At 38.3% G+C, this 27779-nt stretch overlaps 1 protein-coding gene across 9 annotated transcripts in view; it reads right to left on the bottom strand.

Annotated features, from left to right (window-relative positions):
* The window catches only part of gria4a (glutamate receptor, ionotropic, AMPA 4a), a 108979-nt gene that overhangs the window by 31696 nt on the left and 49504 nt on the right, over window positions 1–27779 (bottom strand). For 8 of the 9 annotated variants that reach the window (XR_003213844.1, XR_003213843.1, XR_003213845.1 and 5 more), the window contains 10 exons: window positions 26768–26820; window positions 26372–26503; window positions 24122–24175; window positions 22816–22974; window positions 18080–18247; window positions 16679–16783; window positions 15623–15733; window positions 5864–6070; window positions 4412–4627; window positions 1301–1461 (listed from right to left, as the gene is read on the bottom strand). Coding sequence is in view for 6 of the 9 variants with exons in the window: in XM_019345322.2 (XP_019200867.1) it covers window positions 1301–1461; window positions 4412–4627; window positions 5864–6070; window positions 15623–15733; window positions 16679–16783; window positions 18080–18247; window positions 22816–22974; window positions 24122–24175; window positions 26372–26503; window positions 26768–26820 (1366 nt within the window). In the remaining 3 variants the exon portion in view is untranslated. Of the gene's footprint in view, window positions 1–1300; window positions 1462–4411; window positions 4628–5863; window positions 6071–6349; window positions 12563–15622; window positions 15734–16678; window positions 16784–18079; window positions 18248–22815; window positions 22975–24121; window positions 24176–26371; window positions 26504–26767; window positions 26821–27779 lie in introns of those variants that run through there. The other variant, XM_025898284.1, reaches the window with a different exon arrangement.

Genomic DNA, 27779 nt, shown 5'->3' with positions numbered 1-27779 from the left:
GCTTCCTCACTTTGGAACAAAACCCCAGATACTTTAAGTCCTTTCCTGTCGAGAACCATAGGCTTGGATTTGGAGAAGCTAATTCTCATTCCCACTTTGAGCTGGAGGCCAACAACTGATGAAGCCAACAGAACTATATCATCTGCAAAGAGCTGACACGAAATCCAGAAGTCACCCGGCTTGTTAGAAAACAGCAAAAGACTGCCTGTAAATTTCACTTGCAGTGCATATTGTGACATTTAAGGTCATTGTTGCATCCCTGACCTCTTAGTACCAAATCAATACATATACACAGCACTCCAGGACGGGATCCACTCACTGGATCCCAGTATGGGTAATGGATCGTTGCTTGTGCTGCAGCATGAAGGATCTTTTCATTTGTGTTGATCTTACTGACTGGATTCTCTTCGATGTCTTGTGCTTGGAAGACTAAATCCATTAGGACTCATTACAGCTATAAAGTTAATCTCCACAAATGTAAGGAGAGTGTAACTCTCCCACAGGCAGATAAACTTTATGTTTTAACGATTTCAGGAAACACGCAAAGGGTTGCAATGTCATGTTGCAGGTGGAATAATGTTCAGTTGAGCAACAACTTTATCTTGCTAAAGTGTGAAGCTTCCATTTCCATATATGTGTGAATGCTTGCATAACAGTTTTTTTCATTGTTCTCCCAAACTCAACTGATCACACTATGTTTTTCTTGCGTTCATCACTCATCAGGCTTTGCTTTCATTTGTTTTAGTGTGAAGTGCTCCCTGCTGCTCCTTCTCTCCTTAGACTTGCTCCCTAAAGGTCTTGAGGATGCTGGCAATGAATATTTCACTAAACTGCATTCTCAGGTTATCAATAATAAAATGGCATATTCTTATAAATATTCTAAAAATATAGCTGGACTCTGCCTCTTCTGTGGTGCATTAAAGATTCATACACACCTAGCAAACTGCTAAATCTTCCACCATAACAGACCCACATGTACATCACCACTGGACTGTATGCAGGTGTTTTCTTCACACTTCTACGTTTTTGTGTTTGCATGTGTGTGCCTTGGTGTATCAGCCCAGCTCAGTTAAACCTAGGAAAGTGCTGAAAGAGGTGATTCACTTTGTCAACAGTCTGAATCACCACTGTCTAATACTACAGCACTCAAGCATTACAGACAGTTAGACAGGCACACACGCTCTCCCCAGCCCACACACTCACCCTGTACACAGCCTTAAATATGATCTGGCTCAGTCTGACGCACATGCATACACAAATGCACTCTGTTTGTCTCTCACAGATCATTTCCCTCCCTCACCGTGGTGAGATGTCGCAGCCTTGTTGCATGAAGGCTCCCAGTGAGAACCACAGGGAGTTAAAGATGCCAAACTCATTTGGAGGTTGGTCAGTGGGGCCCTGCTCCGTGGCACCCTCCTCTGGTTCCTCTGCATGCCACTCATACGGACTGAAGCGACTCACCTAAGATAGCATATGCAAAAGTGATTAGAAAACGTTAAAGAAAAAGAAGAGCTGAATAGGTACATTAAAATTAAAAATTAAAACATGTTAAGGACTTGAATATGTACACACAAGTGTTTTCATTTTAATTTCAAGAAAGACACTACAGGACAACAAAGGTCTGAAATGGTTAAAATCACCTTTGTCGTTAACCACATGGTAATGAGACACAGACAACACTATCACCAATGTTATTATGCTCTTCCACAACATTAGAACACTAAAGGAAACACCAGAGATGTAAGTCAGCGATACCAGTGTATATAATCTATACTAAAAATTGCTTATAAATATAATAGCAACAGAGTAAACTTGGACTTGACAAAGCTAAAAACAGTAGACATGGTGTGCAGCTAAATTACAGTACAGGTAGCTGGCTTGGCGTCATTTCCCTGCATTGCTCAGTAATAATAATAGTGTAGACAAAGTTACAGACCCATTTGAGGTAACACAGTTGTGTGGCAGTATTTTTGTGTGGCAGAAAAACAACAGAAACACTGGAAAGGAAAGCAGCAAAATAAGAAAAAATAGCTTTTTGGGCTATTGGTCATCAGAAAAGAACATTTGTGGTTGCAAGCTACATTCGCAATTGTTGACTACAGTCTATATCAGGCAACATTTTCTTGTTTCCACTTTTCTACTTTATCACATGTGACTGTAAAGTACCAAAATGTGTTAGGCTTTTCATTTATATAGAGGCAAGGAATATTTTTTTGGCCTTAAATCAAACTTTGGCAAATACACAGTACTGTGTGATATGATGGATCATGTTCCTCTATAGCTGGTGATGTAATTTGACCGGCTAGTCAGTTAATATGTACACAAATAATTTTAACTCCAGAACTTTAGCAAGCTAAGGTTAACTGTAACCTGTAACTTTGTTGCATGACCTTGGTTATAGTCATTTGATAACATTAGCTGATTAGTTAGCTGTTATTTTCAAATTACTTCATGAGTAAGACGACCCCTGGGAGTATGTATAGGAGCTGGACTTAACAGAGTCTTAACTATGTTTTGCTAAAGTTTTACAAGTTGGCTAGCCTTAGCTTACCGTCTCACTAACACTGTCATTACTGCCATATTTGAATCCAGATATTTTTTTGTAACTTCTTTAATAACAATAATAGTAATAATAAACAAAAAACAAAACAAAATGAATAAATAAAAACAAAAACCTTGATCCACTTTTTAAATCTGATGCCATTAACTATTTCCAGGTGCAAATGGTGCTTGAGTTCCCAAAATCAAACCATTTAGAGATAAAAATGGTCCAAATACTTTCACCTCCAATAAAATGATCAGTGTGGGTGTTCACAAAGATGTTACAGTAAAGCTTGATATCCAGTTATTCATGAATATGAGACTTTACAAGGATTAGCTGCGTTAGAAGTTAGCAAGCTAGTTTCCACCTAAAGATGACATTACATGTTCTGACTGTAGTATTTCTAAATAATGAAAACATACTCGTAGCACTAGTAGCTCTACTGCTATAAGATATGGGATATGGACAAATATGGAAAACCAGAGCCATTGGGCTAGTTGACAAATAATATTGTCTTACCTGGTTGATAGCTACAGAGCTATGGTTAGGCTAATATAAACACATTAGCACAAGGAAGACAGAGCATGAAGGTTAAATTGCTGTCAATGAAAGCTCGTATTTAGAGCCATCATATGGGAAACCTTAGGCAGAAACATGATGGTTGATCCACAGCATGAGTTTAGTCAGTAATATGTTGCTGTGTGGTGAATCGCTCTTGCCTGAGAGCGATTCTTTTCTGAAATTTTCAAATGTTTGCTGACCAGGACACCATGAGCCCATGGGCTGAAGTGTACTCCGTGAATTCTTAAAAATGTAGCTTAATAATATAGTGCACAAGTAGTGCTAATAAAAAGATACAGAGGCTGAGAATGAACACTGGTTATGGGCTTGCAACATTACAGCAAAGCATGGTAGCCTCTATCAACTAAACAGCAGAAGTTTTTGTTGAAGTGTATTTTGGAAAATGGTTATCAGCTATTAGTGGACTCCATTTCCTAGCAAGTAGCTTTGCCTAGTCTTCATCAACTTTGGCACCTTTAAATTTTCAAGTTTGACCAGAGTTGTTTTCTTTTTTTGTTTAAGATCAGTCCATAGGTCACAGAGTTCGTTGGGTAGGGTTACATTTTTTAAGTTGTGCTATAATCTGTACACACAGAAGTTAATACAAAATGATACAAATGTGTTTTCAGAGGCAAACTGAGCTAGCAAGAGCGGCAAGAGACATCTGTTTAACATCTCAGAACAGATAAAAGGAAAACCTTGGAGAGTGAATTTCTGATTTATATAAAAGAGGAAAAACTGTTTCTTTGAATATTCAGACAATCTGGTATCACAGGGCTTATGCTGATCTTGTGCATGCTAAAGTGGGCTGTCTTAAATATCTGACATTGAGCATTTAAATGTCTCGCATACATCACTATTATGATATTTCTGTTCATAGAGGATGCCTTTAAGTATCCAATGGTTTCCTGCCTAGAAGCTGTCTTCAACACTGTAAATGCCATTTCAGCTGAGAGTGTAAAGGGAGTACTGTCAGACTTCTTAAATTTTTAAATGCATTAGCTATTGAGGGCTAATCTGTAAAATGTAAAAAATATATACTCTCAGAGACATCAAGATTCATGATGACTTGTCAGGAAAAAAAGCACCTTACAATAAAAACTGACTTCTGATCAACAGTAAATGTGCCCTCTAAGAGTCTAAGCAGACAAGCCTGAAAATTCAATGTAGCTAACTGGTTCAGACATATCATTACCCTGTAGCTACTGTATGTGCTTTCATCCCTTAACCCAAGGCTTCAGTAACTTCTCTAGTCCAGTCCTGGGATCCAGCTCAAATTCTAACACCTAGTATGTAACAATAACTCACCAAAAACAGCACAACACTGACTCCAATGTAAGCGAACACTATGCACATCCAGATCTCGTAGGCCAGTGGGTCCAGGAAAGAGAAAACACCTGGTTTAGACTTCTGAGGCTTCTTGATCATGATTGAAATTCCCAGAGACATGAAAGGCTTAGAGAAGTCGATCACCTCCTCTCTCACCAGGGTGATGGTCAGTGGGGCCACAGCAATTTCTGCTTTCTGCAAAGGAGAGACGTGGTGCTGAGATTTCACTTTACTCTGATGTTTTTACTGCAGTTAATTTGAAGCAACTGCATATAAAACAAACAAGCTATAATGAATAGAAACTGTCAATGAGCAAAGCAAAGGGGAACTGGACTCAAAGGTGAGAGAAGAAGTGGGAAAGCAGAGGGTTGAAAGAAATGCAGGCGGGTGATGGAAAACCAGAACGACAGAGGAGTATTTCATACAGTAGACATGAAAGGCAGTGTGCATATAGACTTACACACATTTACAAAATCCGAGGAAAAGTCAGAAATACCATTAATTCAGGACACAGACTGCTGAATGATTGCATGATTCTAAATGATAGCTACAGTGGTAAGTGAAACAACCTACAATAGCAGTGCATTGCTACAAGGAGTAAAGATGTTGCAACACAAGAAAAGTAAACAGCAAATATAAAAGAAGGAGGACAGGAGTGATATGAAAAGCAAACAGAGAGCACAGGCCATGTGGATATCAAATACCCACTCAACCTAATGCACAATAGAGAGACGGATAAAATAAATTACAGGAAAGATGCAGGGGGGTTAAAGTACAACAAAGAAAAGACAAAGACTACAATTGCAGTACAGCATTTTCTGTGTGTGGAAGAAGAGTTATCAGAATGGACTGTGAGTGTTTGATGCAAATCAAACCCGATTAGTCAATGTTCTGCTGTGTCACCTTCCAGATTCTGGAGGGTAATTAATTCTGTCGGTGTTCTGCTGCAACGTCTCCACTTTCACTCTTCGTCAAAGCGACGACTGACATTGTCTTGTGTGTGCTAATAAAGTTTGTATTCAGACAGCATTGTGAGATCTCAGACTGTGCCTGGGAGTATATGGCATAATTAACCAGCTTGGCAAAAATCTCAAGAAATAAGTGAACCTGCCATGACATTACATCTCAGTGGGAAACTAACTTGGCAACTACGGAGATGCAGAGCTTGTGAGAGTTGCTATACTGCAGGGAGTCATTTTGAGAATTTCTCGGTCATTGCATGATGTAATGGCTCTGCAGCTCACACGACCTCTGCAAAGATTATAAAAGTTTTTGCCAAAAGGCACAGAAGTGCACCATAACAGGATGTGATTTGTGATGCTGTTGTAATGTCATTGTGATTTCATTTAAATACCATACTCTGATACTTAACAGAAAATCCAGAACAAAATTCAAAGCATTCCTTGCATGCTGCAATTTTTCCATCCTTACCCCATACACAAGCTCGCCAACCATGCCATTCCATATCTTTGTCTCTGGATCCCTCGCTCCGTATTTCCCATCTGGTACAATGGAGATCTTGTATTTAATTCCGATGTGTTTGGCGATCTCAGAGGCAAGGTCCACACAGTATCCCTCATACTGGTCGTTGCCCTCATAAAGCTCCCAGTTCTTCTTCAGCATCACGTAAGGACCCTCCTACAAAACCAGCATAAAGGAAGAAGGACAGCTGTTTGGACGAACATGATGGCAGGAATTAAGAGGAACCAGTCTGCTTACGAACAATGCACCATGTATGAAACACGTACAAAGAAAAGTGATGATATTCTTGTGAAAAACAGACATGTATATACATCTTAAGGAGAAGCTTATATTGAACTTCTTTTTCTAAAAACAATCTTCGAGTAACGAAACTCTACAAGATATGAAAACAATGCAAAGCTACAGGATTGAACAAAAGACCAAACAGCAAATCAGAACCTTTGAAAGCTGAATTTTATAAACTACATACACATCACCCTAAGATATCTTAGTGTACATACAAGACCATGGCCATATAACCCACCATCACATATTCAGATTCATGTGTTAGTAACTGTGTAGTAACATAAAATCTCACACACAAACCACCTTGTTAGTAAAAAAAGAAGCCAGAACTTGATAAAAAAATTGTAAAATGGGAAGATATCTATATATTACAGATGGTTTTTACAAGGTGATGTTTTATATCTTGTTTTTCTGACTTGTAGCACTGTGTTTTATGCCTTCGTCTACATGACTCCACAGGGACCTTCACCTGACTTAGTGCAACACTAATGCTGAGAAGAGAGAAATGTATGAGAGGGAAGAAAAATACAAAGAAGGAGAAGAAAAAGCAGAGGAGACTGGTGCTTTTAGGCGAAATGAATTCTGTGCATGCAGTTATCAAAGATGAAAGCGAAAAGAGCGAGTTTAATGTGAGGTGGTGGGTGTATTAGGAATAGCACAAATACATCGCTGCACGTAGGATATCCACAGAGAAAAGAAACGCACACAGACGCAGAGAGACTTTTGAGTGACAGTGCATCTATCAGAAGCAGTGAGTAATGGTATTATGCCTGAGGCAGCTTACCCTGTAATCCACATGAAACAAAGCCTATTAAAATGTTATCAAACCTGTTTTAATCAAAGACTAATCTCATCTGTTTAATCAAACAGGCCCGGTATAATACCCAACGTTCCCAAGCTATGAAACAGTAAATGCGGACGATAAAACACATACAAAACGATAACATTTGAATTCTTCATTCACAAAATTGATTCACACCAAAATCAAGTACAGTTTAATCAAGGAGAATTTTTATGCTGACATGAATCAAAGGGGTCAAGTGAGCAATAAAGAACAAAGATCTGGGTGGAATCAATGGGAGAATCTTCAACCCGGGAAATTGAATTACATTAAGAAAAAGTCTAGCTCAAAGGCAGGCATGCAGAGAGATTAAAACAATCTCACAACAGGAGCTGAGCAATACAAACAAATCCTTCAAAGGGAAGTTGGATTTATATATTGATCCTTATTCTCTTCAGCAAACAAAGAGCTTGAAATGAAACCATTTACTTGTGCACTTGTGCACTTGTGTACGACTGAGGCGTAAAATGAGAAATTCTTCTCAGTGGGGGTATTTAATGAGTTTGCATTTATCTAAATGTAAAGATGATTTATACTGCAGAAGAATTTCTATCTTATATTATCTGAGTCCTAATTTGGTTTATGAGTAGATATCTTGAAAATTAAAAGCATTCCCCACCGCCTCTGCTGGACATCCTGACACTGCTCACTGGATTGAGGATTACCATTCTGAAGACTCGAGTCTGGGATTTTGGTCACCACCATCAAGATAAAGTATTATCATTGTTATTTTAAGGATGTTCACAACCTGAACAAGCTGCTAGGGTAGCTGTAAACACTTCTTTTTCTAAAATAGTTTTTTAAAATGAGTTCATCATCATTTTTTTTAGTTTGTTTAGGACGTGCACACCTTTTTGTTCTTCCACATAAACAAGGTAAAAAAAACATAGAAAATAACATTAGACAACATTTAGACAATTCAAAAACAAACACACATTTTAGAGGTTCTATTTGCAAAAAAAAAAAAAATTTCTCCACTTTTCAGTAAAACGCTATTAAGAAAATCTGTTTCTTTTGAAGCCAAGCATTCAAATCAGTTCTTAATTTATGTTGAATATTAATGCTGAACATTTGCACTACCAAGACAATCATCGTCATCATCATCATCATTAAATACAAACATTTGCCCTTTGGTGCTCAGTTTCATAACATACAAAGAAAAAAAACCACACACACAAAAAAACCAAAACATTTCTCCCAAAAATATCATTATCAGATACATTAGCAGCTTCCGGGGCACAAATTCCACAGACTCTACATGAATCATGTGAAAAGCAAAGCAGTTTCATGTAAATTAAACAGATGCACAGAGCCATCACAATTGCGTACCAGGGATAAAAAGTAGGAGGAAAGAGAGTGTGTGAGGAAATCATCTGTACAAGTGCTTTGAACGCTGAAACCAGTTGTAATGCAGACAACTTGTACAAATATATATATATATATAAAATAAACACAAAAAATAAAGAAACTCAGATGTATGCAATATTATAATCTGATTGATGTGGTTGCACTACCTACATTAGCCCATAACCTTAATAACTTCCATTAACATATATGTGCTCAGAGCTAGACTGATACCACTCTAATAAGTTAATTATGAAGCTGCAGCCATGAGACCGTTAGCTTAGCACAACTGTCCATTGGAATGAATGCAACCAAGGGATTAGCTGAAAAATACAACATACTTCTCCTCATTTTTAATCTTTACATGTAAAAAACAAACAAACAGAAAAAACAAATTAGGTGTCCCATGTTGCTAAATGTTACTTTAAGACAGCTGACTCCAGCCCCCCCCCCACACACACATTTTACATTTGGTTTCCAAACAGTTACCAAATAACAGTACAACAGTGCAAAAAGTCCTGAGCCACATCTCATTTCATTAGGATATGTTTTGTTTCCAAGGAGCCAAATTTCTAGTCATTTTTTAAAGCGGTCTTGAGCAATAGTTCTCCTGTGGCTCTCTACATCCATCCGTAAAACACGGTGGAGGTACTGTCGTGGTTTAGAGCAGCTTTTCAGCTAGTGGGGTTGGGGATCTTTTCAAAATGAATTATGAACACAAAAAGGTACTATCTGGTAAGGATCTGATTGGCAACGATTTCATGTTTCAACATGACAGTGATCCCAACTATACTGCCAATGCAGTGAAGGTATACCTTGATAAAAAACACACACACACAGTGGAACACTATCAGTCAGGATTTAGCCTCCCCAGAGCCTGGACCTCAACATTATTGAAGCAGTGCGGGATAACCTTGAACGAGAACAGAACAAAAAGGCAGCCAACATTCAAAGAGGAGCTTTGAATGTCATTCAAGAAGATTGGAGAACTATACTCTTAGTTGAACTTAAAGAAAGTTCAGCTAAGAGAGTTCAGACTGTGCTGAACGTTTAAGGTGTCACACCTTTCAAACCTGTTAGAATTGTAACGAGCTATTTATTTATTTATTTATCTCTATTTCCATGTATCTTTGCACATGTTTCAATAAACTGCTACACCTATTTCCCATTTTCATTTTGAATAAACCACTCTATTCCTATTTTGGGAGCTTAATTTGAATTTGAGATTGTTTCTGATATAATTGGTTTAAGGTTTACGTAATAATCAACTTAAAATCATATCCACAAGTATTTGTGCACATGCTGTAGTGTCAAATGGAGAGCAGCATTATTGTCCAAATCAAACTCTTGGCAGTTGGCAAATGAACATATCCTATAATGCATATTCATTTATTTTATTTATTTTTTAATGTCAGCTTTATAGTGAATTCTGTGAATCCAATCCTGCCACGTCCAAACAACTTTCTTTGCTGACCCTGAAATGGAAGCGCCTTATCGGGTCCTTCCCTTAAAAAATAACCTTGAGCGCTTGTTTGCTTCATCTATAATCACTGATTCTCAGCGGGAATCATTTAGTCAGCTTGTATTAAGGAGAATGCAGCCATCTCAATTACAAGGTCAAATGCTTGAAATCTGACAAGTCTGCTTTGCTGAGTTAATTTAGTTTTATGTAAGCCGATACACACGAAAGGATATACTATACGTACGGACATACACATTTTAGCTGGAGCTCTGGCAAAAGTGGCAGTGTATCACTTTAATGCCTCCTTAAGGTTTGTTATCAGTTTGCTCCAGACACTTTTGTCTTGCTGTGAGTGAGTGAGTTTGTGTGTGTACAAGATGTTAGCGCATGTATTTACTGCTGGGAAGAAAGCATCATGTTTGGGTGTTGCCTAATGTGGCATCATGAGTTAGTGCAAGGAATGGGAGGGGAGAAGAGAGGAAGAAATAAGAATCAGGAGGTTGAAAGGAAAGAAGGATGGTAATGGGAACGAGACTAGCAGGATGAGAGGGACGCAGGGCGTTTTGGCTGTAAGAAACTACAGAAGAAAGATGAGGGAGGAGATCAGAATACAAACAGCGATCGCTACAAGGAGAATAGACGATAGAAACGGCAAGAGGGAAAGTGTGAAGGAGAGATTAAGAGAAAGAGAGAATGTGACAAAAAAGAAAAATGGAGAAGAAGCGAGGGAGCAAGCAAAGAAGGGAAAGGGGTGTGTGAGAGAGGGAGAACAGCTTTGTAGAAGCAAATGGTTGGGGCTGATAAGACATGAAACACTTCACACTGGTGCCAAAAAGGCAGAAATGACTTGCTATGTAAGCCAGCTAGCTAGCCTGGTGAGAACACGAACCCCAATGCAATGGACAGTCAACCTAACTGTCCAGTCATTCATTCACTCCCCCTCAACCCCCCAACTGGATTACAGCATTTTAAAAGCCAGATTTTTACATATCAAGAGACATCTCACCAGCCTGCGAGCTATCCGTTCACATGGCCAGAGAAGCAGGGCAGGCAGTGAGTCACAGCCTTTGTCAGTTAGTTGGTCAGGCAGTCCATTTATTAAGCAATTATTGCAATCACAGTACATAATCATCTATCCGGTCACATATTTAGCCAGTTGGTCAGCGCGATTAACTCCCAGCTATTTAGCCATAAAGAAAGCAGGGCAGTTCAGAAGTTAATAAGACGGTTGTTTGAGCAGCCAACCAATGTCAATGTCATTGGTCAACCAATGACCAGAAGACAAAGACTGCCAGTCCTCTAAACAGTTCTTCAGTAACAGTCAGTCAGTTTGTCTGTCAACGTATGAATCAGTCAGACAACTAATTAGACATCGAGGCAGACTAAGTCTAACCAACCAGCCGTGTGCAGTCCTTTTGGTTCATTAAAGATTTGGTTTTATTTTTTCATTAACAATATTTTTTAGCTTTTTTCTTTTCTTTCTTTTAAGATTAGAATTGTTTAAGTTAAAATATAACTAATATAAAGTCAGATATACTGCACTACTATGATTATAAAGCAGGGGCGTAAATAAGACACAGTCATGTCCTCATGGGTGTATCTGGAATAGAGTTAAGGACACTTTAATAATGACCGTAGGCAACACATCTAACAATCTGCCCTCATCTTTGTTCTGAGATCTGTGAAGGCTTTGTAGATGTTGTGTAATTGGGTTTATAATTAATGTTTACTTTAGCATTTGGGTCTTGAGGATGTTTGCAATATTTCCATTTTCGTATACGGTCAGCTTTGGAGTATTTTCTGGGATAGTTTTTAAAAAATGCTATTCTTTTACATGTAGAGTAGACAAATGATCACAGTATCACTGTGGAAGTAAGATTAAATACATAGAGAGACATGGAAAATAGCATTGTCTCATACAAATGCCCAACATGTCACCTAAAACTATGAGAACAGGTTTACTTTACCCTTTTATTTTGATGAAGAGATAAAAAAACAACCTATCAGAAGAGCTCAAATACATATATAATAAGGAAAGTTGACTGAGTAGGCATGACTGAATAGATTTACAGAGTGACACAGCAGAAAGATGAAGACAGAGGAGAGAAAGGTGAGTGCTGAAAAACGGGACTGACAGTGAAGACCTGTCACTCTCCACCAACATCTTCTCTTTAAAAAAAAAGACACAAGTAAAAAATAAAATCGAAATCTGATTAAGGCAAATTCTTCTGCAGGCAGTGTAACAGAGAGGACGGTGGTAGCTGTGTTGTCCTCAAAAAGAGAAGAATCTAAATTAACAGTGCTGTTCCACAGTCCGGTGACTTTGTGCGACCAAATGTCAAACCTTGACAGACGCTGCAGAATCCATTGCAGAGCTTTCATCTGGTGGTAGCTTTGTTATGAGAGGAAGACAGGAGCACAATGAGCAAGTCGGCCCAAAACCTCACAGGGCCATGATCCTCCTTCTCGTCTCTTCTCTGTGCCATTATTTCTTAGCCATCTTCATCTAAGCAAATAAATGATGTCAGAACCAAATAATTAAAAAAAATGTTATACAGAAAAAAAAGAAAAGAAAGATAAGTCCTTTAAGAGCTTTAGAGAAACTCTATCAGGCTGTCTGTTCTCAGTCATTTTCGAGGGTCTGTGTTTTCTGTCTGTTGGTTTGTCTGCAGACTCGGCATCAGTGTCGCTGCAGAGGTTTCCTCATCACCAGAGGCTGCAAAGAGGAGGAGGTGGCTGAGCTAACATTAGTCAAGCCCTGCTGAGGTCACCATCCACAGAGAAATATGCAAAGACTGCAGGCATGGAGGTAAAAACAAAGGGTGTGGGAGGTTGAAGAGGTGAGTACAGTTACAGAGAATTGAGAAGACGAAGGAGAGATGAGGGGAGTACGAGGACAGATGTGCTGGAATGTCAGATGAATGACAGACATATTATAGAATGACAGAGGGAAATAAACATCGGAAGCATGTATACACTGTTCACCATACTAATATATTCATAACACCAGCTCTTCAACCAAAATGAGATTAATGTATTGACACAGTACAGAATAAACAGAAAACAGCACTGCACTGTCACAGATTACTAAATTGCCCTTTTAAGTATCTGATCTTCTTGATGTGTTTGTATGTTTCTCTTGCACCTGACTCGAGTCACCAAACCAAACACTGCAGTGTAGTTTGATATATTGCCAGCTGAAATGTGCACGGCTGAAGGTGAAGCTCAAACTGGGGACACCTAATCCAGCTGATTTAGTGTTTCTGAACTCTTTACAGCAGCATGTGCGGCTGTTTTCCTCTGCGCCAGCCGGAGTGATTACTGGATCTGGCCACCGGAGGCACTGTAGACTCACTGCACTGTCAAATCAACATCTTTGAGCCGTTGTCTGTTTATAAGTATTTGCATGAGGGGAGGGCAATGGCGAAGTACAACTGCAGATATTTTGGTCACATTTGAGTTTTCTGGATGAAGCGATGCAATGTGCCTTAAAACAAAACACAGAATTAAAGCCCGAGCATCTGTGGCTTGTTTTATCTCTGGGCTGAAATTAGTCTTTTGAGTTGCTTTCACTTGCATCACTTTGCATGCCAAATTGAATTAGACTGATTGCATTTACAGGAAGGGGATGGCCACCATAAAAACGCTGCAGATGGGTGAAGTGAAATCAAATGTAAGCGGAGGATGTGCACACATCCACCGATTAGCCCTCCTTTATCCTTGTTTGTAGAAGAAAGAGGAATAATTAAACTGGGCTGCAGAGCAGTGTCTATGTGAAAGCTATTAGAAGAGATTGGACTGAGGTCACTTCTAAATGGTGATCTGAGGTCACTTTTGGATTTGCTTACTAATGAGACATTAGTGAAATCTTCCAGCTGGACAAGTGCCACTCCCTCCTGGCTTTACTGTGAGGGCTCTATTGAACTCATCCAGCTCGTCCACTTCCAGGCTGATTTTGTTTTCAGTGTTAAAACGATGCCATGTCGTGCCCTTGTTGGACTTAATCCTCCAACTTTCTGATACTAAATGTATTCAAAAAGACCACAAAGACAGGTAAACCTCACCACAGAGCTGGACTTGAAGCACTATCAGTTCTACAGTATCCACAAAGTAACTGTGGTAACTTCCCTCTACGAAAAGTGATTGCATGTGCTGGTTACGATCGTGTGTAATCAGTAATCAGTGGACGCATTACCATTTTCATTTGAATAATGTACGGCCCCCACCAAAAAAAAGAAAACAAAGAATGTCCAAGCTGAAAAAACTTGATAAGTGGAAGTTTCCAAATGCTTCCTATGGACGCTGAAACAATGACTGAGGTGAGAGTGTGCCAGAGCCTGACTGTAAAGCTCAGCCAGATTGTCCAGACATAAGGGTTCAATCGTCCTGTGAACCATCAGACGAGTCTAACAACACTTAAAAGGGGCACTTTAGCCTCGTATTATCACATTAATGTTGTGGCCATTGTTTCCCCACAGTACAGACTGCAATATTCATGGCAGACTCTATTAGCACTAAGGGATGACACATGCCCACTTCTTTATTTCATTGTACTGAAAATAGCCACAGTTCACCTAGAGGGTACTTTCAAGACACCCTTCAATGAAAAGGAGTGATGCGGCTAAAAAAACAAGATTCTCAGTTGCTATTAGAAAATAAAATGCAAAAAGTGGAGGCTAATCTGAGTATTTTTCAATATTCAAGAAACCAGCTTGAGATGATGTGAGCTTTCGGACACGGTGCCAGTGCACCATTAGGTCACTTCTAGTAGCTTGAACCACATGCAGATGGCTCCATGCTTTTCATCTTGTTTCAGCAGAAATCAAGGATCATTAGACCTTCGATTGCTCAATTTTGATGAATCCTTGGGAATTGTAGCTTCAGTTGCTACATCCAGTGTGCTCTTCTGCTGCTGTAGCTCATCTGCTTTAAGGTTGGACATGCTGTGCATTAATGTTTTTATGCCTGTGAATCCTTTCGAACCATTACAAGTGATATTGGGCTATACAATTAAAGTGAATCGAATTGATGTGCTGCTACCTTGGCTTCAATGAGTGGTTACTGGTGTTACTGTTGCCTTGCAATCAGCTAGAAGTCAGGCAATTTTCCCCTCTGACCTCTGGCATCAAGGGATTTTCACCCAGAGAACCGCCACTCATTCGATATTTTCTCCTTTCCAGGCCATTCTTTGTTGGCCCATGTGGGGAAATCCCAGGAAGTCATCAATTTCTGAAACATCAGCAAGCTGGTGCCAACACGCATGCCTAATTCAAAGTCACTTAAATCCCCTTTTATCTCCATTCTGATGCTCACTTTAAACTTCAGCAGGTCATCTTGATTATGCCTGAATGTATTGAGTCGATTCCATGTGATTGGCTCATTAGGTATTTGCATTATTGACCACTCGATCAGGTGTGCCGAATAAAGTGGCTGGTTAGTGTGTATCCTGTCCCCTGTGAAATATTCTAAGTGGGTGTTCTGGATAAATTCTCTGCCGATAGTTTTCCTATTCCATCACTTTCCATTTACTAATCTTGCTTGGGAAAAAGTAAAATAAAAACTTATTTCATATGGTTATCATATTTTTTCTGGTGTGTAATTTTTTTCAACATAAACTTCAAGTCTCTGCATACTTGCTCAAGTCAAATCAAGATTCTGGTGACATTAGGCTATATATTTTGGAACGACTGAGTGTCCGTGCTGAAGGAGAGCTTCACCCAAATCTCGAACAGCACCCAAACAATGGAGAAATGAAAACAGTCAGATGGTACATTACCATGATAGTTGTCACGACAACAGTCCGGTTCTCCATGGCCGAGCTGTCATTGGACAGAGCATTTTCATTCTGGACCAACACAAGTTTGTCTATGTCGTTCCAGTAACCAATCTGAGGTAAACAGAGGGATATACGGGAGTAGGAGACGATGAATGAGGGCGATAAGAGAAAAAACATCCATGAAAATATAGTTTAATGTCCTTTCAATCAGTTTTACCCTCGCACAATTCATGCAAAATGTAATTCAACATGCGTGCAATACAATCGAGATAGAAAATGTAAAACGGAAGCATTAAAAGAAATGAGAAGGCGAAATAGGAGAAAATGAGACTGAGAGAAAGATAAATCAGATTGAGCAAACTCCAGGAAATTTCCCATTGGAACTGTAGGAGATATTGAATGTGAGCCAAGAACCTTCAATAAACACACATTGCTGTCGAAGGAACAATTGCGATGCTGGAACATGGTGTTATATCTTTATTATCGGGGCTACATGTATGTGTTTTTCCAGTATAGAGAATTTATAAGTACTTCCAAACTGCATCTCATCCTCTTACTTTCTTCTCTTATGGAGACAGATTATGTTCAAACTTTACTTATTTATGTCACTGCAGATTTTTATGTACCCCCAGGTTGCCTGGGAGCTGATCTCCAGTGTGTACTCCAAAAAGCCATTAATATACACAAGCTGTGATGGCTGGTTTGATTGCAGTCATCTAATGGTATTCATAATTGCAAACAGAAGTTATTAATTAAGAATTATGAAAATAATTATTGCGTAAATTAATTTTTTATGAATGAGGATAAAACAAGAAGAATGAAGCACTATACAAATTAACAGGAAGTGTATATATTAATTGTGATTTATGTATATATCCTGCTGAGGCATCGCATTTGCTCAAATTAAGATAAACTGCTTTTCTTTTCATTTTCCTGTCTTTTAACATGGCTTTTTAGAAACACGGTCTAAAATACTTTACTCGTGGTATTGCTGTGAGTATCTGGACTCACAAATTTATAGTCCTTGTCTTTTTTTAATGCATGAGGAACGTTTACCTTGCGCGGGCCATTGCTCTTGAGTTCAAACACGTCCATCGTGTAATTCACCCTCCGACCGTAGTGATCAAACTGAATATTCCCAGTCAGGCCCTGAATGCGCACCTGGATGAATTGTAACAGTAGAAACATAAAACTGAAATAGTTCATACAGATGTTTAAGATCGCAGACACTCAGTGAACAGTCAGGAGTGCAATAGGAGTGCTTGGGCTTCTTTTTTTTGTCTTCATGGTGAAGCCAAGCAAGCAGTGCTTAAACAAATAGTTCAATAACCGCAACGGGATGCTGCAGCAGAGACAAAATTGAGTTTCCATTAGCAATAATTTGATGCACAGTTAACATTAAGACTGATACCCATTATTTATTTCAATTATGCCAAACGAAACACTTGCATTGTTTCCTATGAACACTTTGTGCCCAAGCTGAAAATCTGAATTGAGTGTGGGAATGTTAGCTGCTACCACTAAGATACTATAAACAGAAGGAAAGGGGATTAATTAATGCAAATACTTTAACGGTGCTGGGTTTTTGACCCAGTGTTTTTGAGTTTATTGTTTAATGTTCTCTGTTGATTCTTAGGTTGCTCCTCATTTGTTGTCCTTAAGCTTTAGTTTTTCTTTGCTTTTACAGGCCAACTCTAATTAAAGTTAATATTGTCTCGTTTTCACTTTAAACATTACACTGAAAGTCTGAGGCAAATACCGCTAATGGGTAAGTACATGAGAAATTAATATAAATTGATAAGATAAAAAAATAAGGCGGTACAAGTATAAACATAGAGTGAATCAAAGTCCTGTTGATACAGTATTTTAAAACAATTGGACCAAAGCATTTATTTCCATAATATTTTGTTCTGTCATATGCTGTTTTTATCATCAAATGGTTGGTACCTCCACAACTTTAACATTATGACCACAAAAATTCTACTGATTCACAACAGACAACAGCTGCAGTCCCTAACAGACCATGTACTCTATGCCTTATTTTCAAAATAAAAGCACCTTGATAGTCATAGGAATTTAACGGAATGCTTTTAATTTAATTATTTATTAAATGATGTCAAGACTCCTTATTCCTGTGAGATTTTCAAAATAAAAGCACAAAGCTAAGAGTTTATCTAATTAGTTTAATTAGTTTAATTAGTGTTTAAAACCTTTTCAGTAAAATTTTCTGCTACCCTTTTGTTTCAGATTATTTACACAACCTATTTACCTCCAGCTTTTAAGGAGAAAGCAACAAAAAATTCTACATCAGCAACAATCCTAGTCTTAGTTCTTTGTTTTGTTCATTTCATTTGTGTATGTATTTGTTTTTTTGTGTGTTTACACGTGATAATGGATAATTAATTTAGCATTCTCTCTATTATAAAATTTGTATACTATCAGTGAAATTGAGCCAACCTGTTTGAGCGCACGCTCCATATCTATTCCTTGGTTCCAGGGAGCAGCTGGATTGGCCAGACAGTCACCTGCATTGCCACGGCGACTGATATCGATTTTTTGACGGCGAAGGGTGCGGAAGGCTTCAGCCATTACAAGGACACCATCATAAGTCAGAGATGAGGTATACTGTGAAAAAGAGAGAGGGGACAAAGGTTACCTCTTTGACAAGCCTAAACTTTGTATAGAACTGTATGTATATCTTAGTTCATGTTATATCTTATATAACTGATAACATAAATTGCCTGAAAACTGTTTTATTATCCTATTGCATCAAAATGTTTAGTGTGAAGTCTTTATATTTCAGTATATTTGTTGCTTTCCCAGAATTTTTTCTCCAACAATATTACTACCCACTCACATCTTTTGACCAGGCTTAGACCATCATAACTCTACATAAGGGAACACGGTCATTATGTAAACTGTGACCAGTGCCACGGTCTATCTCACTGCTCTGACTTTTATTTTATTTCTATAGTAAATATCAATCAACACCACTATAAATGTAACATCACTGTAAATGTGCCAGGGTTAGAGAGAGTTACAGTTTTTAAATAAAGTCACTGTACGTGCTATTGAAGCCATTTAAATGAGTTAAATTATATCATAAACATGTTTTTCAAATATGCCGTAATTCTTTGTCATGCTGATTGCTTATTAGTGTTTCACTGGGTTGTATTATAAAACAGACTTAATACCTTTGAAATGACTTGCTATTAATTTTAATCAAATGTAAGACACTATCAGTGTCTGTGCTCTGATGAAACTCTGCAAAGTGATGGTGGTCTTGACAGATTGTTTGACAAATTCATTATAGGTAAGACACAGCGCTGCAGGGAAGAATACCACACACTCAGCAGCAACACCCCCACCCAGGACACACACAGACACGCAGCTCCACGCAGATGGAGGCAGTCAAACACACAGCAGGCTGCCTTCACATCGCGACAGAAAGAAGTGGAGAGATGAAAATGGAAGGATGGAGGCAAGTCGGCTGAGATTCTCTTGCCAATGCTTTCCACGCCTCTGCAGGTAGTTTCTCTCTTATTGACATCACTTGATTTGTATCCCACAAGGTGTGTTTTGCAAGGCTACGCAACCGTGTCATCCTTCTTTCATCTGTACCCTTTGAAACTAAGGAAAGCCTTTAGGCATGTGACTGACAGATGAAGAATCACAGAGAAAACAACAGAAGTGAGCCAAGTAGTTTTCTAACTTTCAGTTTTTGTCAGGAGCAGAGTACAAATGTTTTGGGGAGACAAAGAAACAGAATTACCTTTTAAAAACGCAAACTTTCAGAAAATGTTTCCAGGATCAGATCCAATCTTTAAGTTTTTAAATGTGGCTTGTCAAACATGATAAAACCTTTAGAGAAAAATATCAGGGACCGGCTTTATGATTAATATATAAAGATGCACCAAGTAGTTTTCACTTTTCACACATATTTATAAAAATCTATGCAGCTATGAAGCTTTGCAAAAAGTGAAATCAAATCCCTCCTTTTGCAAGTGGAAAGACTTGAACATTGTCCAGTATAATCAAATGCAAGCAAAACTAAAATTATTTCTAGTGGCATCAGCTATAATTTATCTTTAAAGCTAATAAAAATGCCATTTTGCTAACTAACTAAGTTTGTGATGTGAACGACTCCATCCATTTCAAGCCAAAACCATATCTGACCTAAATTTGAATGTCTCTGTGTAGCTCTCTTATGGCTCCCCTGCTGTTTTCAGATCACTCCTGGAAGTGTTCTGATGACTTCCACATCTGAATCTTCACCTCTTTTACTGTCACACAAGTAATCTTCTTCAAACAGAGCAAAATTCTGCTGTTAGGGCAGGTAGATGTTACAGCTAAAATATGATACTAAATTATTTTGGACTTGGTATTTGAACCTGACATTCAATATGATGTGACAATATGATGACTGAAAATACATGCTCCTGATTATTCTCTGGGTTTGGATGCTGCAGGCTGTTTCACTGAAAGCTGCTGTTTGTTTGCTGTGTTGTAGCCAAAGGCTACCTCTCTTAATTCAATGTATAGTTGTAATTTCCTGTTTTGAGAAAGGTTTTTGGTATGTTTTCCAGATGTCCAGGTTGTTGAGTCTGCTATAGATGTGTCCTTGTATGACAACATTTAAAAGTATGATTCCAAGAATTTCTAGATATAGAAAGGATTTTTTGGACATTATAAAAAGCTCTTGTTTTGCGTGAACTGCAGGCTTTTTTCTGCAGTCTCAGTCTACCCAAGCTTATTTGAACAAAACAGGCTGACAATCTTGGAAATTTTGTCTGTCGAGTCTGATTTCTTCAAAACATAACGTGGCATCATGAATAACACTGGCTGAGCGTGAGCTCGTCTTCGTGCAGAGGTAGAAAGGTAAGGTCTGTGAGTGAAGGCTTTTATTGTTATGTTCTAATTTTGTCTAGTCTCTCCAGCATGTCCTTGTTTTTGAGACTTTGTCTGTTAGCTGTTTGTTACTTCCTGTTTTATTTTGTGAATTCTTGGTCTCTTTTTGCCTTGCTTTTAGTTTTACTTTCTTGTCACTGTCTTGCTTAATCTCACCTGTGTCTAGTTCCCAATGCGTCTCCTCTCATCACCCCTCTGTATACAGTCCAGTGTCACTTTGGTCTTTGTCCCTCTGTTTTCTCCTTGTTTTTAAAATTTGTTTCTTGAATCTTTGAGGATTTGGGATTCTTTTCAAAAATTAGGGCTGCTGCCTTCTACCCAATATGAATTTTTATTTTATTTATTTATTTTTTATCTTTTTCGCCTGTAAGTCCTGAATTTGGGTGTTTTTCCGGAATTGTGACAATAACTCACAATAAAATACGGATAAACTAAATTTAAATATAAGCAATAACAAGAAAGATGGAAAACGTCGGGATTTTGCAAGAAGTTGAAAAACAAACAAAAAGAAAAAAAAATTTCAACTCTACACTGAAAGAAAACTATTAAATGAGCTCCTGAGACGGAAATAAAGTATGAACATTTAATTTCAGACCAGCGATAATAACTAAAAGTAGAATTTAAGTCAGTAAATCTAATGTTTACTGAGATCATTATCATGATGACAATTTTTAAATCCTTCTTATTAATCATTTTTGATTAAATCTGTTAACACAGATGTGGTAAACATTCATAAAATCAGATCAAGTGTTTGAAAGAAATTTGGATAAATTGTTTGTATCTCTTGAAGTGATCCTAATTATTATATACAACATTTTAATGAGCTTAATATATTTCTTTGACAATTACTTTTCAACGAAATCTCCAGGCAAAACAAAGAGACACCAGCAGTTAAGAGATTTTGATTGATGGGCGGTTCGTATTCCAGCCTCAAGTGTAGAAGGGACAATTCTCAGTAGTATTTCCCACCCTGCCCATTATTAGACCACATTTTTATTTGGCCTAAGGCTACCAGTTGCCCCAAGGTTAACTGAGCTCATTTTTTTTTCTTTTTTTACAGAGCACAAATTAGCCAGGAGCAATTTGGAGGCATCTATTGTCACGAGAGGTAACTGGATTTCTGTTAGCATTAAATCATTCAAATCATTGTTTCCAGGTTTGTAACACAGTATATGTACATGGCAGCAAAAGTAAATACATTCTCTGAATGCACTTCAGATTTTGAGATTTGAGCACTTACAGGTGTGTTTGCTTCTGTTTTGTGCATCAAAATATGTTCGCTGTGTTTATCTGTCACAATCATGCATAATAGGCTTACCTCAATTAACACACTAAATGTTGTGTAAATGTTAAGGGACGATTGATGAAGCTGACATCTACTAATGAGAATTCATTAGGTGAATCTAAAACTGATGATTAGCTAATTAACACCGGGGCCGGGTGAAAAATAGCGTGCCAATTAGAAATCGTAAAACCATAAATATATATTTGCATCACTGAAAGACACATTCACAGTGCCATCTTTTTGTAGTCCTGTGTGTGTGTGTGTGTTTTTTAGGATTATTGAATACAAACAACTTCAGCAAGCGGGCAGAGGGCTGACAGCTGATGTATTTTTAATGGGTAGGTGGACATTTTTTCTATAAATATAGCCACAGGCCAGTGCTCTATCAGGGGATTAATTGTGAATGTCTATAGGGAACTGGAACTATAAAGGTTAAAGAAAGATATCTCAGAAAAGTGAGCAAATAGGTGAGGGGGCCGACACATGACAGCAGAATTTTGTTCTAAACAGACATAGAACACAAAAGTCTTTAGTCTACATAATCTGTATGCATCACGTTAACCTTGAGACTTAATCACAGATAAGCCTTTTCACTTCTGCCATATTCTGAGGTCATGCTCTGATTGGCTAAGAAGCTGTAACACATGCACCACATCACAATCTGAATGGTTCAAATACTGCGTTATCCCCCTGTGGCTGGATACCTGATTGAAAACCTTCCGTGCAGCTTTTGCGTTGAATTTCAGGTACAAAGAGCAATTTGCACATCAATGGCAGTAATGTGTGTGTGTGCACTTCAAGTAATTGTTTATCTCAATACCATGCATTTTTGAAGTAAGTATGAATGGAAGTCCTGCATTTTCTTCATTCCACATTTAGCTGTAGAATTTATTTCAGCACTTCAGCTACCACACAAGACTATGTTTCAGGTACCGAGACCTCTGTCTGACACAGATTTCCAAAATGCATATTCAATGATAGAGCAACATGTTTTTATTACCTTAGGTGGGCTTTCAGATCCAGGGTATTCACGCTGATCGAGTTTGTTCCAGCGCTGCATAAGTTTTATGACAATAGGCTTGCTGAAGTCCACTAACTGGAACCCGGTCACATTGGCCCCGCCGTGCATGAACCTTTCCAAAGATATGTCCTTAAAACCCTGGGTAGACCAAAAGCACAACAGAAATAAAGACGTGTTTGGAACAATGTAACACATAAACCACAAAAACCTTCAGACCAGACGATGTAATGCAGCCCATTTTGATCTTATGAAACAACCAATGAAACAACCATTTAATCAGTGTAAAGAAGGTACACTTCACTAACTACACATTTATTGCCTGAGATATCTTAATATAAGAAAAAAGGTCTCACTTTTTCTGATAAAGAAATGTGTTTTATTTTGTTTGTGTATTTATTCTAACTGTGGAAGCATTGTAAAAGTCAAACAACACCCAGAACTTTCTACAGTAGATCATTTAATTGATTAACTGCTACTTAAGTACTTCGGTATCGCATGAATGGCCATGGGGGGGAGGTCTTTATCAGCAGGAAAAGCTGTAAAACATAAAACTTCAGTTAAAAGTCCAAAGTTTATGCCTTCCTTCACAGTTTCCAAAACTGTCCAGTGAGCCAGATTGGAGACCTTGTCGGCGCGATTCTGACCCCCTGGCCTTACATTTGAGACCCCTGGTCTAAGGTTCAAACTCCTCCCACACACTAAGCTCGATATACTCTCCAGATTACATCTCCACAGTGGAAACTTTGCAACATTGAGGAATGACATTAATGATTAGGAAAACTGAGTAGATGGTGAGTAGATTACTATATTACCAACTGGTGATATAGTAATCACTAAAAGCAATGAAACTTCCTCTAACCTGACCTGAGCCGGACCCTTTTACACTGTCCTGGAGAGAACTACTGTTCAAAAGATTTCAGGAATTAAGGTTGAAACAATGCTGATTTTATTGAGCTTGATTTCAGCAGCTGCCCAAAGGTGTGACTTTGTCAAGGAGAGACACGTGATAAAATAATAATTTAGTAAAATACATCATAGGATCTGGTAGAAATAAATAGAAAATAATTAAGCTAGAGTTTTTTAATCATTGCAGAAAATCTCCAACTCTGCAACAACAAAGACTTGAAGAGGAATTCTTCAAAGCTCCATCTTGTTTTGTGTAGTATTGCGTGTCTACTGTGGATTCTTAAGTAGGCTTTCGAAATAAAACATTACACAAACACTGTTGGAAACATGTTTCAGAAAACAGCAAGACAACAGTTGAAAGCAACGCCAGCATCCTTACCAGGTTTGCTATGATGTAATGGTAACCTTTGACATGTTTCCCCACACTGACGGCCTGAAAAGAGAGAGAGGGAGAGAAAGCTTGGATTTAATTTGGCAAGCCAGGGGAAAAGACGCATTAGGGAGCACGACAGGGGTGACAAAAAAGGTGATTTCCTCCGTCTCTTGCTCCATTACCTTCCTTAACAGTGGTGCTGTGGTTACTTTATTATGCTGATTAAAGGAGGATAAAATGATGAAGACTTTGGTACCATGCTGGCTAAAAACTCTGCAGATTCTTTAAACATTTAAGTGATGCAGAAAACAGCCAGTGTTTTGTGTTTTGGAGACCTTCAAATTGAAATTATAAAATTTCTTTTGTTCTGTTGAAAAAGCTGCTTTTGAGAAGCTTAGTTCCACTAAAGAAAGTATATGATACTTTTTACATACCTAAACTTGAAAACAGGTCAAGTCTGACCCAAACACAATAAAAACTTCAGATGATTTCACTTTTTTCTTTCTTTTTTTTTTTGCTATTTGGTTTCAAACGTGACCTATAAGGTAAAAAGATTTCTGCTCAAAACTAAAACCCGTGAGTTTTTGGTCACTGATATTATCCATATAGGGAAATGGAGCGAAAATACAGCAGACTGTGGGAATTCTGACAAAGTAGTCGAATGCATATTCAGATTAACAAGTGGCATAAACCTAATTAATAAACTGTTCACATTTTTCTTTGTCTCTCTCTCACCCACACATATCAGCGGCTTTGTACTGACGCAGACAGATGTACGTACACACACACGCGTGCACACACAAAGATCGCAGCTGGCAGGGGCAGACAAACAGAGCAGTCTCTGTCTCAGAGCAGGGATGCAAGCCAGTGCCAGCTCTGCAGAGCTGACTAGTGTGTGTGTTTGCGTCTGTATGCCCGTCTCAGTACACATGTGTGCGAGTGTGCGTTTGTGCGTGCGCCTCAGTCTGTCTGTTCACTCAGCACAGAAGCCAATTAAGAAACAGTCTGTGTGTCTGAGATGCCGCTACTAGTGTGGGTTTGTGTCTGTGTAGCTGTATGACTATGTGCATTGTAATGCTGTAATTTTAGCTTTTTTTCCTAATTACATATATTAAATTTCTGTGTGTTATCAGTAATTGTAGGAGTTTCTGAGAGGTATGTGCATTAGTGAATGTGCTTGTGTGTATGTTTGTGTTAGTGAGTTTATCACATATGCAAAGTGAGGATCACATGTAATGACAGGTGGCAGGACCAATGGGATGTTACAGTCCTGAGTCACACACTCTCTCTTTCTCACACACACTCCTGCCACCTGTCAGAGCTCAAGACTTAACCATCAAACAAGACAGACAATCTAATGAACTCAGACAACCATAAGGTGTCCGAGCGCATGCCTTGACGTTTATTATGTGGGTACATGCTTGAAATCTGTGTGCGATAGGTCTCTTTACTGTCATTACTGCAGTCACACGCTGATGTAGCTGTTGGGGAAGTCACAGTTTTTCATTCCACATTTACGAACTCCAGGGAAAAACTCAAATCTTGTTTTCTTTCCAGATGTCAGAAAGCATCAGGCGAGCTGCTGCAACCAGCTGAGTGGAGCAGACAGTCGGCAGACACTAGTGGTCCAGTGAAAAATCTGCATTATGTGGTACTACAGTTATTAGTAACTTAACATTGATTCTAATTGTTTTCACTGTTTCTCACAGGGTCTCATCTCATTACTTAACACAACCTATTATGTGGTTAAAAGGATCTAAAAACGCATCATTGTGGGCTGGCTCTATCTCATTAAGTGTTAAGTGCAGGTCAGTAATGTCATCTCTGCCCTCACTCAGTGATATTTGGGCAGCCATTAACTCTATCTCATGATCTTGTTTAGCATCCAGATCAGTGTCAGACCTCCATGCACCAGCAGTTGGATATTTTTTCTTTTTTAATTTTTAAAATTCTTTTTATTACTTGTAACCAGGGACTGTAGAGTATTTATAAATGCTGTAAATGTAATGTAGCCATTAATAAACGGCAATAACAACCTCAAACTTACTCTAAAACAGAATTATTTAACATTTAATAGACCTGTTAATTATTCCATGTTTTTCCATCCTGCTAAGTTATCTGCACCACAAATCTCTCCATATTCAACCTCCATACTCAATTAACATGAGTTTACATGGTTTGCTGGCTTAAGCACTATTTTGGATTTTACATTAAAGTATTCACAGTCTTGTTGGTTAAATTTCCCAATAACAGTACCTGTTCCAGGATGCTCTGTAGTCTCTCAGGCTCCAGGTCAATGACATACTTTCTCTCCTGCCGTCGATCCAGGTCCTCTAAGAGTCTCCGATACGCCGCCTCATTGAAACTCTCCACACAGATTGCACTCACCTGTTTTTACATGTCAAATGTGCGCAGGAACACAAGAGCAGACATCATGGATAGAGTCATGCATGTAAACCTCAAGCAAATGAAAAAGCTATTTGAAGAACTGATGACAGAAATGTGAATACACAGCATGGGAGCACAGTGTGTGCATGTGGCTGTTTAAATTAATATACTAGTTGTGTGCTCTGAGGGAGCATGACAATTCTTGTGCATGTGTGTGTGTTTTAGCAGGTTTCCAAGAATCTGTGCGTTTGTGTGTGTCCTGACCTGCCATCCGTTCTGCCCCGCTCGCTCCATAATTGCCTGCAGTATTGCATAACCTAAACAACAGAGAGTAAGGGAAGCAAAAAAGAAAATTAATGCTGCACTAGGTACATGATGCAGTTGAAAAATAGATAAATTATGCTTTGCTGTTTTTCCAGAAAAAAAACTAAATAAATAAAAGCGCTCGTGTTTTCAAAATCTGTTGTCTTAATCATAGTTGGGGTAAAACCTTTGCACACTATACCAGAATTAGCAAACTGTTTCCAGGTGTGCATTACGCTTCATCCTTCAAAACTAGGGGCAAAATGCTTAGCACTTATTGCATCTTCAACTTAATTTTTTAACGTCTGAATTGTCTGTCGAATTCTGACAATCAGTGTTGACATTTCATTGAAATTAAATTCTCTCAATCCTTTTTCCCCCTTAGTAGTAAAGTAGGATTAAAAAGTAATTCATATGTAAATACTTAGTATTTATAGTCTGGAATCAAACCCATAAAATGGACTTCTGCTTCGACAATATGAGGCAACACATCTTTGAACAGGCTTAATGAATCTGACTCGATCAAACAAGCAGCAGGTGTCAACATGAGTGACAATGAATATAATATTACACCGAACAACTGTCATGTTGGGTCAAGACAAATGGGAAACATGTAATAATAAGTAATAACACAATGCAACAGCAATATTCTTTTTTAATATTGGCATGCGGCCATGTTTCTATCAGGATGAGCGCTGAAACAAACCTCGATGCTAACTCTCTGAGCAAAGCAGATTCGATCAAAATAAAATGATATCACAATTCACTGAAAGTCACATGGACACAAAGGCAGAGAAACACGAGTACAGCAGGAGTCTCCTAAAACACAAGACGAGAAAGCGCACTCTCTAGTTTGACCTTTTTAACCTCTCGATTGATGCTATATAGAATCATACATGTGTCTAAATGAAAACATGTCTGTGCCTAAAACTTAACCTAAAACTCTAAAAAGCTAAAACTTGGTGTGAAAAAT

The sequence above is a fragment of the Oreochromis niloticus genome, linkage group LG14, assembly GCF_001858045.2.
Source record: "Oreochromis niloticus isolate F11D_XX linkage group LG14, O_niloticus_UMD_NMBU, whole genome shotgun sequence".
Classification (NCBI taxonomy): domain Eukaryota; kingdom Metazoa; phylum Chordata; class Actinopteri; order Cichliformes; family Cichlidae; genus Oreochromis; species Oreochromis niloticus.
This window is presented reverse-complemented; position numbering and strand designations above follow the sequence as displayed.